Source organism: Erpetoichthys calabaricus, chromosome 18 (assembly GCF_900747795.2).
Source record: "Erpetoichthys calabaricus chromosome 18, fErpCal1.3, whole genome shotgun sequence".
NCBI lineage: Eukaryota > Metazoa > Chordata > Cladistia > Polypteriformes > Polypteridae > Erpetoichthys > Erpetoichthys calabaricus.
Window position 1 is genome coordinate 6,794,745 of NC_041411.2, and position 20,999 is coordinate 6,815,743.

The following is a 20,999-nucleotide window of genomic DNA, read 5'->3' on the forward strand; positions in this document are numbered from 1 at the left end:
TTACATATCAGACATTTTAAATATAAACATTTCTAAAATAATAGTTTCTAGCCAGGAGCGGTAATGGCAGCTTTGCTTTAAAGATATCCTTTTTCTTTGTGAAGTAATATTTGCTCTGGTCAAAAAACAAAGCAAATAAAAGTAGGGTAACTGGGATGGTTAATAGAAAGTAGACTTTAACACACAAAAGGCAATTACAAAAAAAATCAGATCCTACAAGATTTTTCTAATATGCATGACATATCAAGTTTTTTTTGATGAAAGAACAACTTCTCACCTGTTTAGGGCATTGCACATTTCAATGGTTACAAGGACAGACAAAGCCATGGTCATTGGATAGGGTGACTCAAAAACTTCACAGTCAACATCCTGGAAATCTGGATTTTCAGGTGTACATTGCAGGAAATGATTCTAGAAATTTTTCAGACAGGATAGTTAGCTTCCAAATCTCAATATTCAGACAATAAATCCAGGTGCTTCAGATTACAAACAGAATACTAAATGCATTCAAACTCAAACTATAATATAAAACACATCCCAACTTTAAAAAAAAAAAAAAACGAAAATGTATCTTTGTTCTGAAATTTAAGCCTGCATTGATAGTATCCCCATGGCTACTGGGAGCATGATGGTTATACCTAAAACAATGAAAGACTTTAAGAATTTGAATTGCTGCTCTAAGTAAGGAGACTGAGAACAAACCAAAAAACATCCATAAAAACGGGGAAAAAAACCCATCCAGACAAGAGTGCTAAAAAGAAACTGTCAAAGTCTCTTATCCCACTTAGCTAATTTATAGCCTCAAGGAACATGACCCTTATTTCGTGGCATCAAGAAATAACCAACACTAGACAGGATGCCAATCTCTGATGGCGCATACTCCTATGCTCACAAGTTTGAAACCTTCTTGGCTGACAGAAAACTGGGTACTATGATAGAAACAAAATCCCCTTAAGAATTTAGATGGACTGTCAGACAATGTTCTTTTGTACTGCAGATAAACTTGGTGTCCTTCAGGGTTCAGTGCTAGGGCTAATTATTTTTCCTTCTAATTTTCTATTTGCATGTAAATGACAAGGATCTGCAATAAAAGTGAAGGTCACTTTATCCTATCATTAACTCCTTAGGAACACAAATTAAAATTACACAGAAAATATTAAACACAATTAATTAATTTGTATTATCCATAATTAAACTACAAGAATGCTTTCATCTCAGAATCTTCCATTATGATACCCCAGAGTTGCTCCAAAATACTGGGAAAGCAACCCATAAAAAAAAAAAAAAAAAAATACTATATAAATATAACTTCTTGTATTTGTATGGCCTGCACTGGCTTTAGGTCAAGAGCAGATTTTGACTTACAGTTTGATGTATACAGTGTATTCAGAAAATACTAAGTATCCCTGCACTTTCTGCACATTTTATTGTGTTGAAAATTGAAAGCCTATTTATTTAAGCCTATCGTTTTCACGTTTGGACCCTGCCCAATGACTTGTATTTTTTAAGAGCACAACTAATAATAAAGCTTTATTATAGAGCACAATTTCATGTAGCAAATTATTATATACCATGACTATGAAGAAAAGAAATGATAAACTACAGAACTTATCCTTAAAAGAGTTCAACCTTCTAAGGAACAGGGCTTAATAGCAGTGAAATGTCCAGTATTAGACACTGGTCTTATTGGTATAATATCATAAAGAGTATCATTTTTCATAGTACACTGTGAAATGCCAGAAAGGTAGGCCAGACAGAAATTTGCTTCTGTTTCCTCTGGCAGATGCTGTACTGTTACACATTACCGTACTTAATAAAATGAAAACTTTTAAACCACAAAGTAATGTACAGTATATTATTGCAAGTTTAATGTTGTAAATGTGTACAGTTCTGATGTTAGAAATAATGAATGCATTATTTAAAAAAAAAAAAAAAAAAAAAAAAAGAAGTAAAACCACAATAGTTACCAGTTGATGGAAGGTCACTCGGGGGCCATCTTCAGCTGCCATAAACCACCATGCTGCTGCACCTACAGTGGCAGCACCTACATAGCCTGCAAAACACCAATCATTTACAATTAAAGCTATGTAAGCTGTGCAAGACAACGTATCAGGCACTGAGTATTGATCACTATCAACAGACAGAAGGTGGTCAGAACACACACTATGCAGCATTGCATACATACACACAGGACAGGAAAAATCAAAAACTGCAATTAATTTGTATTTAATATCTGATACGGTTAATATAATTTCCTAGAGACGCATCCCAAATTAAGTTTTGCTTATTAATATATTTTTTTATATTTCTATTTGTATATGACCACAATACATACTTATAGTCTGACCATAGGTATGAGTTTAAAAAGGGCAGCAAATTACTACCAAATAACTGCCATCAAGAGACATTAACAAAACATTATTGCTTTGTTTTATTCAACATAAAAATTTAGTTTATAACCATTTAGTCATGCTGCTCAACTACTGTTGCACCTCTGAAGAAAAACACAAAGCATTAACTAAGCTCAACTTGGTTGTTAGTTAGTAATAGAAAACCCAACTAGCATCCAAATAAGTTTTCAGCTAATTGAACATCATCCAATTAAAGTGTTTCAATGATTATGAAATGCATTTTTCTTCTCTCTCTTCACGTTAATTAAATTTACCATAGGAGACAAAGTCTTTAGCTTCAGGCCTCTATACCCTACACTACTCATTCTGTCAATAACATCTCTTTAAAATCAAGGATGAAGATTTTTTTTTTTTTTTTTTTTTTTTAAAGTGAGAATGATTTTGAAATAGAAAAAAAAAATCAAGTTTAAGTGGTTTACTTTTTAGTCGAGGTGGTAGTCACTGTAACAATGTGTTGCTAAATGTCTGCTGTTCACACTCTCTCAGTCTACACTATGTCTTCTTTAGATGTGGCATTCCATTCACTCCTAACTTTGGAATGGTACATTAGAATAAACATGTAATTTTCATTAAGGAACTCAGTGTCAGATCTTTGTTGCATTTCACCACAACCATCACTTTTGTCTTGTAGCTTAATGGCACTCAAAAAGCCAGAAACTTGCTGGACAACCAACCCAACAAAGGGAGGACAAAAATCAAACTGACATTTGGCATCTAGGTAGACTTACAATTTCTTCTTCTTAGTTACTAGTGCGCACTTATTTTAAAATTTTCATCCTTTATCATTTACTAATTTAATATTTAAAGCAGCACAGTGGACTTCAGATGCTTGACTTTAAACCCTGCATCAGCCATTGTCAATCTGAAGTCTGCAAGGCTTCTCAGTGTCTACGCAAGCTATTCTCTGGGTAATACAGGGTACCTGACACATCCACAAGGCCAGCTGACCACTCTTAAAAAAGGCCCGACTGTGTGGTGTCCTACACAGGATTCGCAAATGGGGCACAGAGCAATTTACAGTTCACTAAAGTAACTAGTTTTCTTTTCCAGTAAATAACGTGAATAGAATTTATTAGTATTCATAATTGACTTATTCACAAAAAAATAGTAGACATGCATACCTCCAATGGCCAAATATCTGAAGAACAGCCAACCACTAATTAAAGGTTCTCTGGCATTGCGTGGGGGCTTATTCATGATGTCCAAATCAGGGGGATTGAAACCTAGAGCTGTAGCTGGCAAGCCATCAGTAACCAGGTTCACCCATAGCAACTGAACAGGGATGAGTGCCTCCGGAAATCCAAGTGCAGCAGTCAAGAAAATACTTAAGAACGAAAAGGAAGGGAAGGAGGAGAGGGTTAAATATTTTGTAATCTGAATGTTAGAAAGCTACTCTATTGCTTGTTGTTGTAATATTTCTAATTTAATGAATATTCCACTTGTTACAGAGAAATAACTGGAAGACTACTAGTGGCCACTGCTCGAGTCCACACTGTAGTGCACTTTGTTTTTCTTTTTACATGCATTGTAAACAACTTACTACTAGCTAGTAATGGACATATATAAGGGTCTGCATTCTATTGCACAACAATGCACAAAAGTAGTGAAACATTTTCTTACCAGACAACTTCCCCCACATTAGAGGAAATGAGGTAGCGAATAAACTGTTTCATATTATTATAAATGGCTCGGCCCTCCTCCACCGCAGCTACAATGGTAGCAAAATTGTCATCAGCCAATACCATCTCAGATGCAGTTTTTGCTACAGCCGTTCCAGAGCCCATAGCAATGCCAATTTCTGCCTTCTTGAGAGCAGGTGCATCATTTACACCATCCCCAGTCTGCAAATAAATTTTACAAAATTTGGAAAGCTTATTAATGAACTTTATACATAGCAGATGGGATAACATTTCTCTGTAAAAATCAGTGCAAATAAATACAAATTCAGACAATATATAATGTTAACAACACACACACACACAACATACCATAGCAGTGATTTCATCAAATGACTGAAGAAATTCAACAATTTTTGACTTGTGAGATGGCTCAACTCTTGCAAAGCAACGGGCATTGACGACCGCTTCCCTCTGGGCACTGGGAGACAGATCATCAAATTCACGTCCTGTAAATGCCTTCTGAGTTACATCGTCGTCCTCCCCAAAGATGCCAATACGCCGGCAAATTGCTACAGCTGTACCCTTATTGTCTCCAGTGATCATGATCACACGTATACCAGCCATCCTACAGAGCTTAATGGAGGCAGCAACTTCAGCTCTAGGAGGATCCAGCATTCCCACACAACCAACAAAAGTGAGGTCACTCTACAAATAGTGTAACAGAAAAGTGATAAGGTTAAAAATTCAACATCTTGAAAAGCATATCCACATCTACCGAACAAATCTGTTCCAAACAGAGTTCTTGCCTCATATTCTGCAAATCGTGAAGAATCTTCCAGTTTTAATTCTTCTTTCCTCAATGGGCTGTCACGAGTTGCAAGTGCAAGACAACGTAGTGTATCTCTTCCACTACCCCACTCTCTTATCACTGACATGATTTTTTCTTTGATGCCAAGTGTCATGGGAACTTTGGTCTGACCCACACGAATATAAGTACATCTGTCCAGTACTCCTTCTGGGGCACCCTTCCAACATAAATTGAACGTTTATGAAGCATAGTGAATAATGTACAAAAAACAAAACTTTCTCAAGGAATGTTAGCAAGCAATTTACCTTGACAAACATCTTTCCTGCACTGCCACCTCGTGTTTTGTTAGGAGTACAATATACAGACATTGACTTTCTGTCTCTGGAGAACTCCAAGGTGAACTCTTTCTTCATCAACTGTTTAATTACCTTTTAGACAATAAAGTGAAAACACATAACTTGCTCATTATATCACTTCTATACTGCTTTTTAACATTTTCAAAGACAAAAAAGCAACATCCTTATTTAAACGGGCAACCTGCAGGTTTGACTGGGTACCCTAGAATTAAACTAGAAAAATATACAAGTGCAAGCCAATGGTTTACTTACAGAATTGCAGCAGTTGGCACGTTCAATCTTTGACAGAGCCTTCAAGTCTGTATCAAATACATTCATTTTCTCCACTAAACAGGTGAGAGCAGTTTCAGTTGCTTCACCAACCTTTTCAAATACACCCTTAGCCTGTAGGAATAATAATAAAAAGAAATATGAGGGGGGACACATTTAGTCTTAATATACAAGTTACACATGTATAAAAATGAAACAGATAATGTATCTGGTTTTATGACTATAAATTATTTTATACTAAATTTAGATAACTAGTCTAACAAGTACTTTTGCATTTTTATAAACCTTCACAAACAGGAAATTAAGATAGGGTTAAGTATTATGGTGTATATGATTTTTGGACACAAGTCGCTTGATAACATGGCACTCATTGCTACATACCTCGTTGTAATCCAGAGATGAATCATTACACAAGGCACAGATTGTGGCCACTTCAACAAGGCTGTCATACTGTGAACATTTAATAGGCTTTCCATCTTTATACCTACAAGATGATATAAGCTAATAAGTTTTATAACTCAAATGTAATAGGATCAATTACACATTGAATATAATAGTTTAAAAAAATCATTAATGTAAACTAAACACCCACACATAGTGAACAGCTAAATGGATTGCAGTCATAATTAAAATTATTCATCAATGAATAAGTGACAAAAAAAAAAAAAAAACAGCTTTCATTGACACATTAAATTACTTTTGCACTCTAATTTGTGTTTTACAGAACTGCTTTAATATGTAGTAAATGCACTGGCTTCAAATTAAAATATAAAATTAAAAAATTTAAAATTTTTCAAGCTAAATGATTAAAAGTTACATATACGTTGTTGTTTTATGAAATATTCACTAACAATATTAAAATATCCCACCTACAAAAGGTGTTCCTAAGGTATTCTTAAAGTGGATGCCATTTTCGCACATGTACTGTAACCAGAAGAATATAACTGACACTTTAATTATTCTTTACATTTATATAGCACTTTTCTCACTACGCAAAGTGCTCTCCACACAGGGAATACCCGGGAATCGAACCCACAATCTCCTTACTGCAAAGCAGCAGCACTTACCACTGCGCCACCTCTGAGGACAACTTTGAGGTATGTCACTTCTTGGTTAAATTGTAACATTTCCAATATAAACGTTTGTCAGTCCAAAGTGAGATATTATAATATGCAGCCCATCTACATATGGACTGATCTGCCTTTGGATCTGCACTTGTAATAAGAAAATATATTTTTTAACATCTTAAAAGATCTCTTGGACCCGACGCCTCAATGTACTGCTGCCTTATTTCTACAAGTGTTAGGCATTCACGCATTAGCAATGGAAAATAACTCCAGTTTCTACGATTTTCCTTTTATAACAGCTTTACAATAATTTTAAGTAGCCTTTTCAGGGTCAGCACTGCTCATGTTGCTATCTCAGTTAATACTCGGCTTCAAAAGGCAATGTGTGTTACTAGTTACCTGTAAATTGACACACACTAAGTAAGACCATGGCGCACAAAACATTAAAACATAAATACATGATTACTTGAAATGTAAAGAGTTTGGGGTTGGGGCAGAAGTAAAAAGTTTAGTTTATTTCTTCATGTTATTCTGTGACCTTTTGCGGCACTCTGGTATCCCTCACTGCAAAGTATTAAGTTGGGTCATAAACAACTAATACACTGCCTACACTTTTTGTGCTTTACTTTAAAATTTTGCTCTTTGTTCTTTAAAAAAGCTAAATAAATAGTTAGGTGAGGAAATACTTCATTACAAATGACGTGCATTATAAGCAGTAGTAAGCACTCCTGGGTTCAGGTTTGACAAGTACTGATTTTTAGGCTAGTCTGGCTGCATTTCCCATCTTGATCAAAGCTGTAGCTTTATTATATGTTTTGAAAATATAAAGTTTCCCAGCATCAACAAATTGTAAAGCAGTATCTTCATAAACTACAATGCAGATTATTAAAAGGTAGAAGTTACTAAACAGAAATGGTACACAGCAGAAACATTTGGATTAGCACCTGGCCATGAAAGGAGTTGGTGCAAAGCACATAAGAGGGGACACAAATGGAGAGCACTTCACAGCAAGCATTTCAAGAGATGCTTCTCTAATGCTCAAGTCATTTATTCTGGGTGCATAACCACAGTCGAGTTTTCTTAAGGATCCTGGTTAAGATCATCTCATACAGTTTGGGGAACTTGAGACAGATGGTGCTGCCTCTGAGCCCAAGTGAGGTGGGATTTGGTGCCAGCAGCATGAATGCTAAGGTAGTTAATAAGGCAGATAAGAGCATGAGAAGCCACATGGAAGGATAATTAAAAATAAATAAAGGCGTTCATGGTTATAGCTTTATCTGTGCTCTATCCATCCATTCCTGAACTCATAAATACAGTCTAACAGCCTGCATCTGTTCACAACTCTTACATTTAGTCCTATACTCCAAAGTCAGACCACAGTGTAATGAACACTGAGTTTCATACTCTCTTTTTGATTCTTTCACTTTGTGTGCGCAAATAATTCAGTTTTCATGAATGGTTGTGTTTTCAACTGTCAACTTTTATTGTTTAATAGCATTTTAAGCAACCATGTGCAAGTCATAGGCAGTTTGTGCTTTACAAAACACAACCTGAGAAAAAATATTAACTGCAGTTGAATAAATAGCATGCAATATACAAAACTTACATATTACGTAACACCTAGACATTTAAAATTATGTGAAAATATATGCTTATTTTATCATGACAATTCAAACTTTTAACTAATTTGATACCCTTAAATGATGGTAATTGACTCTAAATTAGGAACAGATAACACAACTATAAAACTTTATCAAGATGCAAGAATGTCTAATTGTCCTTTCCACCTTGCAGTATGATTTAGTTCACCACAAGACCTCCGTCAGATACCTGACAGACACATACAGTACATGATTCTTAATTATTACCTATGAAGCTATTAATTTTAAATTAAAAATGTGTCATGTTTTCTTAAAAGGCAGCAAGGGAAAAGTCTAAGTGAATGCTTGTTATTATCAATCAACGGTCTACAGGTGTAAGACTTCAATTATCAAAGGGCCCCAGAGAAGTTCCTATAGACACACAAGAGAATTGCCTACAGAGATGCAGACTTTTCAAATTATAATCTCAACAGGACGTAAATTTGGTGGAAAATAAATAGGCATTACTTCCCTTCTTAACAGAAAAGCTTACAAAAAATAGAAATAGTAACCCAGAAAAGTATACTGCACGATGTCACTGTTGAATATGAAATTATAAATCCTGGATGATATGCATTGAAACTAAGTAATATAACATTGATGTAACTGAGAACAGAAAAAAATAAATTAAAACACCTTTCCCAATATGAGTTAAGCAGCTCTAATCCACACAGAGCCTTTTCTACTGGGCTATTTGCAGTATACCCTTCTAACTGTGCTTTCTGTTATCTATGGCCTTCAAAATCTTCCTGAAAGGGCATTTACTTACACTTCTCCCTCAGGTGCATATGTTGATCCAGTGATGCTAAACTCATTTAAAGTACAGCTGTCTGCCTCTGTCTTGTCAATGATAAACATCTGAAATAAAGAAATGATACTCTCAATACATTTAAAAATACTGTAGATTCAGGTTTTATATCAAATTTTAAATAAACAATCAAAATTAACATTTTCTGTGATATTCTTATAAAATGAATACAGTGTAACAGCAGGTGACTTGAAGAAAATGTTTCAGTGGTGGACATGTAGTTTGTTCATGAAACATCAAACAAAAGGAAACTGAAGAGCTTTGTTAAAATAAAAAAAGAAAAAACAATTTAGACAAAAACAGTTTATTTGCAATAAAATCAGCAAAAATCAACAGTCTTTTCAGAACCTGTACCTGGTATACAGTCCATGTATTTGTACACATTTGGACCCTTCAAATCAGTTCCAGGGAACTAAATATGAGATTGTGGTTTAAACTAAGTTATGGTGACATTTCTTTAGGTTTTGCTACTGGCTTTATACATTAGGATCTAGAATGAGTCTTTTCACTAGTGAAAATTCCTTTGTCTGAAATGTTCTACTAATGTTTACTGACTAAAAATAAAACCCTACCCTGCTACAAATCAAGATCTCTCTACCTAATCTGCCGACTGGTTTCTATTGCAGGTTTGAGAAGCACTCCTCTACCACTTTGGACATTAAGACCATGAACCCCTCTCTCTTACACAGTTCAACTCCAACATCAACTTCCATATTTCAGAGTGTACAGTCCAGAGACACAAATATCCTAAAATTCCAAACCTAGACTGCTAATCTACTTCTACACTAAGACACTGTGCTTATCAGTAAGCACCTTTGTTTACAGACATTTTCAGTAAGTCTATTGATCCGTGCAAAATATTTGCCTGTTTCAAAGTATCCACAATCATTTATGAACACAAGAAGCAAAATATGTGCTGTTTTAATGATTACAGACATGTTTTAAATACCTTAATAATAAATAATACTACTACTACATTTTATTCATATAGTGCCTTTCCCACGCTCAAGGTGGTTCACAGAGTCTGAGAAAGAAACAGCAAGTTTATATAACACTAGAACACTAAAACAAAGAGATAAAGGATATAGAAAGCATAAAGGAAATCAAAGACAATAAACCAGAGTAAATATTAAATTCAATAATAAAACAACAGCCTAACATATAGCATCACTTGTGATATAACACACACAAATTATCCTGATCATTTGGATGGAGTGGTAAACTAATAGAAGGGGCAGAATGCCGCATTAAGTTAAAGACCTTCCTGAACAGAGGAGTTTTAAGTTGTTTTTTTAATAGAATGAATGGAGTCAGCTGATCTGCCATTCCAAAGTCTGGGCGCTATACAGCTGAAGGCCCGGTCATACAGTGCAGGTTAGTGTGGGGCACAACAAGATTGCTAGAATCAGAGGACCTTAGTGGGCTAACAGGAGCAGAGGGATGGAGAAGGTCACTGTTGTAGTCCAGTACAAGGCCATTTAAAGCTTTGTAGATTAATTATATATTTTTATATCCGATCCTGTAAGACACAGGAAGCCAGTGGAGACGAAACAAGAGGGCTGTGATGTGCTCACTGTTGCTGGTCTGTGTAAGGACTCTTACAGCAGAGTTTGGAAACAACTGCAGCTGTGATAAAAGATTAGAATCAGCACCTGCCACTATGGAGTTACAATAATCAATGCAGTTTGTGATAAAAGCAGAGACAAGTTTCTCAGCATTAAAAAGGATAGAATGAGCGAACACGGGATATGTTACCAGAGGTGGAAATAAAGTTTCTTAATGTGGTTTGTGTGGGCGGAACAAGAGAGGACTCAAAAATGACACCTGGCACCAGAAGAAGGTCTGATGAGATCAACGTCAAGATTGGCTAAGCAGGAGTCAGTCAGTCATTTTCCAACCCGCAACATCCTAACACAGGGTCTGCTGGAGCCAATCCCAGACAACACTGGGCGCAAGGCAGGAACAAACCCCAGGCAGGGCAGCAGCCAACTGCAGCTAAGAATGAGTTAATTTTCTTAAGTTACACCTTAGTGCGAATTTGCAGGGGTTCAGTTTTCTTGCAATTTAATTTTCATTTTTTAATTTAAGTTTCATTTTTTACATTGAAATAGAGTTAAGTATCATGTGCATAAAAATGATAACCCAGTCAATAGCTATAAATGATATGGCCAAGAGGAAGCATATACAGTAGATACAGAAGAGAAAAGGGCCGAGGACAAAGCCCAGAAAAATTCTGCTGATGACTGATCATTCCCAATTGTTTCTTTCTTGTTTTATTATACTGCTAATGGCATGTTAAATTCCAGCAGACTTAACTAGGATTGGTTTTGATCTCTAGATCTAAATATATACAAATTATACAGATATTTCAAAATTATATTAAAATTGTTAAAGTTGTTTTAACAAACTAAAATGGCAGAGAATTCACTTTTCTTGAAAAATCATACAAAACAAGCTAACAAATTACACCCAGATTCACTTCGAAAACATCCGTTTTCTACTGTATGAGTGCTGCATAATATGAAGACCAAGGAGCTGCCTGTGGAACACTGATACTAAGCCATTATGAAGAAAAAGCTGGAGAATGTAATGAAAATTTGCCTTTATGAGGGTCGGAGATGCGAAACAACAGTCCAGCTATGACATGTACAGAGTCACAGAGCTCTTTGACTGACGCTGCTCAGAAATCAACAATGTGTTCAGCACATCACAGATTAATTCTCTTTACAAACTTGTTTAGAAAGCTACAATAAATACAGCCCATCACCTGGGACACACCAAGCATGGCAGCATCTTACTCAAGGGTTGCATTTCAGTGGGGGTAACTGGAAAGCCTATTACCTTCAATGTAAACATGGATATAGCCAACTGTAGGCAAATCATTTATAAAATCCAGTAAGTTTCACAGTGGTAACATGCCCATTATGCCCCAAGAAGCTGCACTGAACACTGGAGAAAGTGCCTTTTGTGCAGCCACAAAAAGACCAGGTCAGAACAGAATGATAGAAGGCATGCCTCTGATCATCTTTGTCACCTGGTAGTAGCTAGGCCCAACATCTTCAGCAGAAAAATACTGCTATACACTTTTTCCAACCAACACTTACTGAACAATGCATACTAAAAAATATTACTGAACCCTTTTACATGTACAAAAGCATATCAGAATTGAACCCATAAAAATTTAATATTACTGTTTATTTTCTGAACAGCATAGGCAGAAGACAGAAAATCTAAAATGCTTTGGGGTTGCTATTAGTAAAGAAAATGTCTGGTAGGTCAACCCCATTTTTCTAGCATAGAAATTATAAGTACTATCTATCTTCGCATATTTGATTTGGGCATCCTAAAACAACACATCATTTACTGCACTCTGCATTTTCAAGTTAACAATACCAAAATCCTAATTTAAAAAAAAAAAAAAGTAGTGCCTACTTTTTAGTGAAAATAAAATTTTATTTAAAAAAAACTGTTCGTAGCCCTAAAAGCTTAATCTATACACACATACACAAAGGGGAAAAAAGGAAAAGAAAACACTGCTAACAGCCATACAGAAACGGACAAAACCCCATTTAGCTCAACGTCACATGCAACACTGCAGCAAGAGGGTTGGCTGCTGAATACAGATTAGGGATGGCCTGGTGACAGCACTGAAATAGTCTGAAAGTAGCAGAAATAACCATTGCATTATTAGACCTCTGTGACTGAAGATAAAGGAAACTAACGTAACACATTAAGGTTTGTCATGCAGATATTAATGCTTTAACAACTGAAAACCAAACTCTGTATGGCCGGTCCATGAAAAATAGAGATTTTAAATTAAATGCATATCCTTACTCAGTACTTCATAAATATTGCTGAATACATACGCTGCCGACAGAAGACATCTTCTTACATATGACCAGTATAAGGAAAGGAAGAATACATTTGCAATGTATAAATCTAAAGCTTTTTTTTCCTGACAGTTATTTTTAGCTTCTTAATTAGATAATTTACATCTACTTTATTTGGATATAGCTTCATTACATTTTGATTACTGCTGTTACTTTGGAGAAATAAAGGGAAGACCATTTTAAAATTATGTGCAATATTTTTCAGTTTCTTACTTAAGTTTAGCAGACAATACCTTAGGATTTATACAAACACAGTAATGGGTGGTAGAAAATTCACCTTAAAGAAAAGGGATTTATTATGTAACCAAAATGCCAAAACACTAAAACATACTGAAATTTGTTTCCCAAACAGAGACTGTTCAAAAATTAGTAAAGGATGCTGGCAAAATTTACACTGAATAGATTCCAGATCTCTGCAGAAAGAACAGTAAATTAATCCACAAACATGAAAATCTAGTTATTTGCTTACCCTACACACGGACATCTGGTTTGTAGTAAGAGTGCCAGTTTTATCAGAACAGATGACAGAAGTGCAGCCTAAGGTCTCAACAGAAGGCAGACTTCGAACAATGGCATTCTTCTTGGCCATCCTACGAGTACCAAGGGCCAAACAGGTAGTAATGACAGCAGGTAGGCCCTCTGGTATAGCTGCCACAGCCAAGGCCACAGCAATCTTGAAATAATAGACAGCACCACGGATCCAAGATCCACCATGGACAGGATCATTGAAGTGTCCAATATTAATGATCCACACAGCTATGCATATTAGAGATATGACCTTGGACAGCTGTTCACCAAATTCATCTAATTTCTGCTGTAAAGGTGTCTTTTCTTGTTCAGTGGCTGCCATCTCATCTCTGATTTTGCCTATTTCGGTGTTAACACCAGTGGCAACTACAACTCCAACAGCTTTCCCAGCAGCAATATTGGTGCCCTGTTAAAAATAAATACAGGTTATTTTCAAATTAATGATTTTAGACCAGAACAATGCTTCCTACAAAATGTCACAACATATACAGTAAATACACATCATCCAAAAAGTGCATCATTTCTTTTAGATAAGCAGTACAGAAAGAGTTTTGTAAAGGAAAAAAAATGATTTTCTTATTTAGATAAAAAAGGTGTGGGATATAAATTAATATTGACCAATATTATTTTTAGTGAAAACAGAAATGGTGCATAACTACTTCATAATAATTTGTACACCTGTCCCCTTAAACATAACAACATACAATGTTATTTCCCAAAATTACTTACAGAAAAAAGCATATTCTTTTTGTCCTGGTTTACTGCTCTGGGGTCTGGCACTGGGTCAGTATGCTTTATAACTGACACCGACTCCCCTGAAAAATACAAACAACACACACATCAATTACATTTGAGAAACTTAGCTAAAATGAGCTACTCAAGTAAAGCTGGACAAATCCCCAACAGGAAAGTAATTAAAAAGTTACAACACTAGACAATGTGGGTAACAAGTTGTATTACAGCACTTTAAAACGCTAGACTAGTAGTTGGGGTTCTTTCTGCATCAGGTTTGCTAACCTGGGACTTGGGCCGCATGTGTTAACGTGGGTTACGGAATCTAAATTGCACTTAAGTGACTGTTAGTGCATGTGTTAGAAGCCAATGGCAGGCTGAAATTAAGATTTTAATGGTTTCTGTTGGGATTTACTTAGGTTCTCTGCGACACTATTTAAAAAAAAAAATGAAGATTTAAAAAACAATATTTGATCTGTATGTATTTAATAAGACAAGAAACACCACATCTGAATTTAAAAATGTACTGTATCTAAGCAAATTGAGACTGTTAAAAGTTAAATTTCTGATAATCCAAAAAATTACTACATTTAAAAATATGCATCGCCACTACAGGGTCACAAACTCGGCCTATACTATGCCTTACAAGCCACTGAAATAAAATCAAGTATGTTGATATTGCTTTTAAATAATTATATGAATTATTTCAATTAACTAAAGAGGACCTCTGTATAAGAAAGACATTTCTACCTTCAAAATGTCCATTATTGGGATTCTTTTTGAATTTAACCGAAAATCATGAACACTAGTAGTTACGAAAAGTACTGGAATAAAACAGTAAACATTTTGGTGCATATACTGTTGCCTTATTTTTCAAATATCACACAGCTCAATATGAAACATGTAACTTTGTTTTGTATTTGCAACTGTCTCCTAAAGAGCTCAAAAACCTACTTATTAAGATTCCCATTATTAAATTTTTCCATGTATTCACTCTTTAATACAATATCTAATTTTTGCAAGGCAAGATGTATGACTCATTCCAATTTGAGCGAAATAACCCAAATTTGCAAAATTCAGGTTTTCAGCACAGAAGTTAAATTTCATGTAATGTTATATTTTCAATGCACTGTATAAAATCTACCTATGTATCCCTTATATGCCAATGTTTGATATAGCAGTAGTATAATTAAAGGTCCATATTAATTAATTAGGCTTACACACAGAAGTTCCCAAGTTATTTGTAAGTCATCTCTAACTTTACACTTACCTGTCAGGATGGACTGATCAACTCTCAGAGTTGTTGATTTGATTGAGCAAATTCGAATATCTGCAGGAACTTTGTCCCCAACTGAAAACAAGAAAAAAAAACACAGGCATCAATGCAACAGCCCTCTTTGTAGTTTTCAATGGTGTTCTCAAACGCACTACAGGTCAAGTATTATCAGTTTCTTACCTAATATTTACACCGACCACCTACATAAAATGCAAAAAAGATAAAATTGAGAGCATGGGGGTTTGCTGGTGGCGGGCAGTCTCGCAGCTCAAGAACTTAACACACTTAAAATTCAGTCCTAAAGGTGGTCAAAACTACTTCTTTCTATTAACTTGTCCTGTACGAGTTCTTGGTAATAACCAGTAGCAAGATGTGTCTGCTGTCAGGTGGTCTACATCAGATACATTTTCATGCAATCCAAACCACAACAGAGAAATAAGGATTCCTTTAAATTTGCTCCTGCTTTATCCATGAGAGCCCACCCAAGAAGCAGAGGAACACATGTGCCTTATCTTGGGCTGCTTCATCTCCTTGATCAGCAAGGACAACAACCATTAATAACTCGTTCTAGCCTTGATGGACAAATCTAACCACTAATTATCAACCGAAAGGTTGGCCTTATGTAAAGCCAGGAAAACAAAGGCAAAACTTCCACTTCCTCCATTTGAATCCAATAATTACATTGTTTTCCCAGCATCAGCTGAGCCTGGGGGATCGACGTCTATTCTACACACCAGCTTTCTTATCATTTCTCACTGGTTTTCACCTCTCCATTACTCCAAGGAGATCCTAGTGCTGGACCTCGTCATCTGATTCAAGTTTGTAAGGGTGTTAAACTGAGGATGTCAAATACAGTACAGCATTGGTAAAGGAAAACAATACCAACAAATATGGAGAGATCTTACGAAATGCAACAGGTTAATCTCACTGGGAAAAGAAAAAACATCTTGGCATAAAAAAAAGCTGGTTTTCCACACAAAATTACCACCTGAACCCTCAAACATCAGCATTGCCGGCCACCACAAAACGTAGCCTAAGCAACAGAGCCCTGGCCAAAGAAACAGTGTACAAAGAAAGCTTTTCATCCATGCATGCCAGTAAAAACTCTGCCTTGTCACTTCAAGACCTTAGAATCCTGACAAACACCAAGCATCACTACTGCTTTATTCTTCTACTTCAAAAGTCTAATACTTGTAACTTCAAATGCTAGTAAAGACAGCTATGAATTAGCATAGAATATGAATTTTTGTTTTTGGAGTTTAAGGGTTTAGCAGGTTATTATTGTCACATGTACAGAGTAGAGTGACACTTCTACTTGCATGTGCCAATCAACATGCATCACATTCAAAGTATGCAAGCAGGGATTAAGTTGTAAACCATACATTCACCCATGTAATGGGTTACCACATCACAAAATTTAGTAAAAAACTTTTAAAATCTGATTCCTTGAACAAAAATACAAATGGGAAGCAATAACAAGTCAGGGCTCCATTTATAAGAGAAGGAAATAAACCAGGCAAGGCTAGATTTATATTTTGTGTTACAGTATTGTATCTGTCATTTTTAAACTATGTTTATAATGGAGAGGGAAAGAGGGTGTGCAAGTGATCATTAGACATTTTCTATAATCATGTGCTATAACTTAATTGCATTATTTTACGTGAGAATATGTAAGCTAACACTTTAAAAGCCTTTAAGCAAACAAAACCGGTTTACGAAAAGCAGAAACCGAGAAAAGGCAAGAAATGGGTGATGCCAAAAGAATATTCATTTACACAAAATTTACATTATCAACATTTCCAAAGACCTTTCCAGAGACATAAAAGAATGAGTACACACTAGTATTTTTTATTCCAAGCTATGCTGAAAATTTCTGCATATAGGAGTATAAATTTCTATTTAACGTGATCCTTTAATAATGATTATCAATGACTATACAAGACACAGCATGCTTTGAGAAGGAAACTGTGACCTCTTTGATAAGCTTTAGAAGCCTTGCAAGCAAACAAAGCAGCAGAAGTTGCTTATCACCAAAATAATTAAAAAAAAACACAACACAACCCTGACCAAGCAAGAGCCATAACAAAACTACACGGCTCTGACTTAACTACAAGTTACATGCTCTTGAAAGGGGAACAACATATATAAGCGTCCTAAAAAAAAAAAAATATACATCTCTAGTCAGGATTTCTTTTTGAGGGCTGTTTGGAGGTAACATGTTCTGAAACACTGAGAAAATATAATTGAGCAAACAACGAGAAAGGCAAAAAATAGGATAAATATTTAATCCTTCCCAATGCTGTCAAGTGTTAAATGCAGACACACACTAGCAGATGGTTTCTTACTATCACACTTTCACAGCCAAAAGCATTTTGCCTACAAACCTGGTGAAACTAGGTCTCCAAGAACACTTAGCAGAATTTAGCAGAACATCTGCTTTTCAATTGATATACTGTACTTACAAGACCGGCATACCCGTGAAAAGCATATTATTTTAAACTACCTGAGAAAAATGTAGCTATAATAACAAATTTGGTCCTTACATGCCAATCTGAAGAAAAAGTCATTTTATAAATAAAGAGCCAAAGTTAACATGATACAATGGCAAATAACTTGCATATGACATGCACACACATTTACTACATGCAAAGCTCCATTCCCACTGTAAATAGAATTTTACAGCAATGAATGAATCAACCCCCAAACTTTCAAAGTTGACATTCCATTACCCATGCCTTGAGACTTGTATCTAATATTTAGAAAACAACATTAAAGGCAGAGTAGTATTACAGTACCAAGTACAAGTGAGTAATCAGAGCTCCAGTATGGTCAATGTCCATGTAGAGTTTGTAATAACCCCTGTGCCTGTTAACCACGGTGTGAGACTGAATGTCATTATTGGACTACAAGTTTTCAAATGCATTTGAAAACAAAAGCACAACATTCAAATATAGAATGGTTGGGGTTTCTACCACCCACTATTTTGGCATTGTGTTGCTCAAGTCAAGCTGTGTAGTAAGTGCAGCATTTTACAAATCTGTTTTAACAAATCAGATCCAGGATCAGCCTTTTCATAATTTTGAATGGTTAGTTGTTGCTTGAACACACCCACACTGCCAGCACAAAAACAAACCACCCCCCAAACTGCAAATAAGTGCTCTATTTTAACATCTATAGATGCGTAGAGAACATATTTTTAAACAATTCTCTGACACCAAAATCATATCATTGATTCTGGGTCTCTCTTAAATCCAAGATCTTTAACTTGCGTCTTCTTTATGCTAGAAACGTTAAGGACCCATTCCATCTTACTTCTATTTTTACTTATTATTATTAAAGACAAATTTTTATCGAAAGTATTTTCTGGGATAGTGCTATTGCAAATGCCTATATCGAGCCTACACCAAGACATACACCAGTTTAGTGTGGAATACATATGTGTTTTTGTAAATTTCCTCACTATGCGACATGTATTTAATATGGCTGCTTTCTGTAGTTTTGTATATGTGTATTAGTTTATATTTGATATTTGCAGGCATTTGTGTAATTTATGTGGAATGACACTAGTGGTGGATAAAACAGACATAATGATCAATTAGTCAATCATCCACAAGAGGCATATTTCAATTCAATTCAATTCAATTCTTTATTGTTATGTGTACAAGTACCATGTACAATGAAATGCTTCTTCTGTCAGTTGTGTGAACTTTGTATGTGTAATTTTAAGTTGTGTGTGTGTTTAGTACCACAATGTCAGTAATATCTGTACCTTTATTTTGTTTGTCTACTAGTGTGTTATATCTGGTATGTTATAATAGTGACTTTTTTCTGTCAGTATAGGTTACATGTGGCATTTTATAGTACTATAGTGGGGGTGTACTTATAGCTTATTTGTGTCAACTAGTTTGTTTTGTAATAAAAATATTTCATGTATGATGTTTGCCATCTGATTGTGTCTGGGTATGCTGTCTCTGACTGTGTCAGTAGTTTACAACCTAATGTGATGTATTGGATTGATTCTTGTGGCAGTTTCTGCCTGTACTGTCTGTATTTTAACGGTCCCGAAGGATAAATATATTCTGTGTAGTTTCTTCTGTTTATAATATTACGGCTCTTCAATGTCAGTAATAATTTTAGTTACCTCAGCCAAAATGGAACATGCACCTTAGTTGCCACCAACTTGACAAACTCGAATAATACATTAAATATAGTAAAAATAAATCAGTATTAGATTTTCACTGCAACTGGAAAAAAAACAATCTATCAACAAAACCTGACAGTCAAAACACATCAATACCAATCACAATATTTAAAAGCACGCCTTTTGCTACTTAAAAATGTAAAATTAAAGTGAAGGAAAAGCAGAACAAAAAATGGAAAACTTAACTAGAAATATTCAATTTAGATGGAAAATAAAAAGACACCAACCCTGCTGTCACCCAATATATATACCATCAAGTTTCAACTATGCACCTGATTGAGTCTTTTCATGGTTACAAATTAAAATTGGCCTCATCTGAATGTGTTTGAAAGTGGGCCCTGCTATCAACTGGGCCCCCTCTTCCAGCTAATGCTGCCACGAACGCTCCAACTAATGCAACCTTTGCTTGGATCGAATCCATTTCAGAGTGTATGCATGTTATTTCATTCTATTAAGATAAATGGCTTGAATAAATACTGCCTATTTCGAAGACTAAAAGAAAACATACAAGTTGAACATTTTTATACTCATCATTTCCTTAAAATTAAAATCAGTCACAAATGCAGATATTACAAATTCCATCTAAAAGGCTTAAAAAAATCTTGTTAAAATGACCATTTACAAATACAGACAGATAAACCTTTGAACTTGCAGTCGCACAGGTTGCTCTTTCGACCATTAGATATTATTCAATTAAAAGATAAAAATTACTTAAATATGCCTTCCATCTTGCTTTTAACAAAACTATACTCTGCATATTTAATACTGAAGAATGGTGGTAGCAAGAGTACAGTTTACACTAACAGCATTTCGAGTGAATGATCTGAAGTCATTTCAGATTAACAACAGTTTTGAGTGTTCATATCTATAGTTCTTTGGGGTAAAAGCTACTGAATTTTCAAATGCCACGCATTTTTAATACATTATCACAGGAAAAGACCAAAAACTGACTCAGACTTGCCCATAATCCTGTCAATGAAGTAAGTAAGTAGGTATTAAAAAGGTCTGGATAGATGGATGGTGGAAACAAGAACAAAAGATAGTTTATTAAATGCTTATAACTTTATTGAATGACTAAGCTGTACATAGTATTTATAGTGAAAGATCGATTCACGTTAAAAGAAATGGTTTTATTTTAAGTTCAGAGTATTTTTTTTTTTATTCACAATAGTAAATAAAAAGAAAAATCTATAATCTTTTGATTGACAGCAACGCACCAAGCATCACAAAAGGTAACCTAATTAGACTTGATTATTAAAATGCAAAGTAAACATCTGTGAGATATTTTCACACTTCACTGCACTGCACTATCTGCTAACGTATAGCATTTTTTAATCTTTAGTCTGCATCTACATCCTCATAAAAAAATGCTATACGTGAACAAGTTTAATGA

General features: G+C 35.1%; 1 protein-coding gene across 2 annotated transcripts in view; it reads right to left on the reverse strand.

Moving 5' to 3' along the window:
* LOC114668460 (sarcoplasmic/endoplasmic reticulum calcium ATPase 2) overlaps nucleotides 1-20,999 on the reverse strand; it is a 63,671-nt gene that overhangs the window by 8,944 nt on the left and 33,728 nt on the right. For both annotated transcript variants that reach the window (XR_007933890.1, XM_028824219.2), the window contains exons 6-18: nucleotides 15,400-15,480; nucleotides 14,127-14,212; nucleotides 13,339-13,803; nucleotides 8,941-9,029; nucleotides 5,846-5,948; nucleotides 5,447-5,578; nucleotides 5,144-5,266; nucleotides 4,837-5,055; nucleotides 4,400-4,735; nucleotides 4,032-4,252; nucleotides 3,533-3,735; nucleotides 1,968-2,053; nucleotides 278-411 (exon numbers count right to left, since the gene is read on the reverse strand). Coding sequence is in view for 1 of the 2 variants with exons in the window: in XM_028824219.2 (XP_028680052.1) it covers nucleotides 278-411; nucleotides 1,968-2,053; nucleotides 3,533-3,735; nucleotides 4,032-4,252; nucleotides 4,400-4,735; nucleotides 4,837-5,055; nucleotides 5,144-5,266; nucleotides 5,447-5,578; nucleotides 5,846-5,948; nucleotides 8,941-9,029; nucleotides 13,339-13,803; nucleotides 14,127-14,212; nucleotides 15,400-15,480 (2,278 nt within the window). In the remaining variant the exon portion in view is untranslated. The remainder of the gene's footprint in view (nucleotides 1-277; nucleotides 412-1,967; nucleotides 2,054-3,532; nucleotides 3,736-4,031; nucleotides 4,253-4,399; nucleotides 4,736-4,836; nucleotides 5,056-5,143; nucleotides 5,267-5,446; nucleotides 5,579-5,845; nucleotides 5,949-8,940; nucleotides 9,030-13,338; nucleotides 13,804-14,126; nucleotides 14,213-15,399; nucleotides 15,481-20,999) is intronic.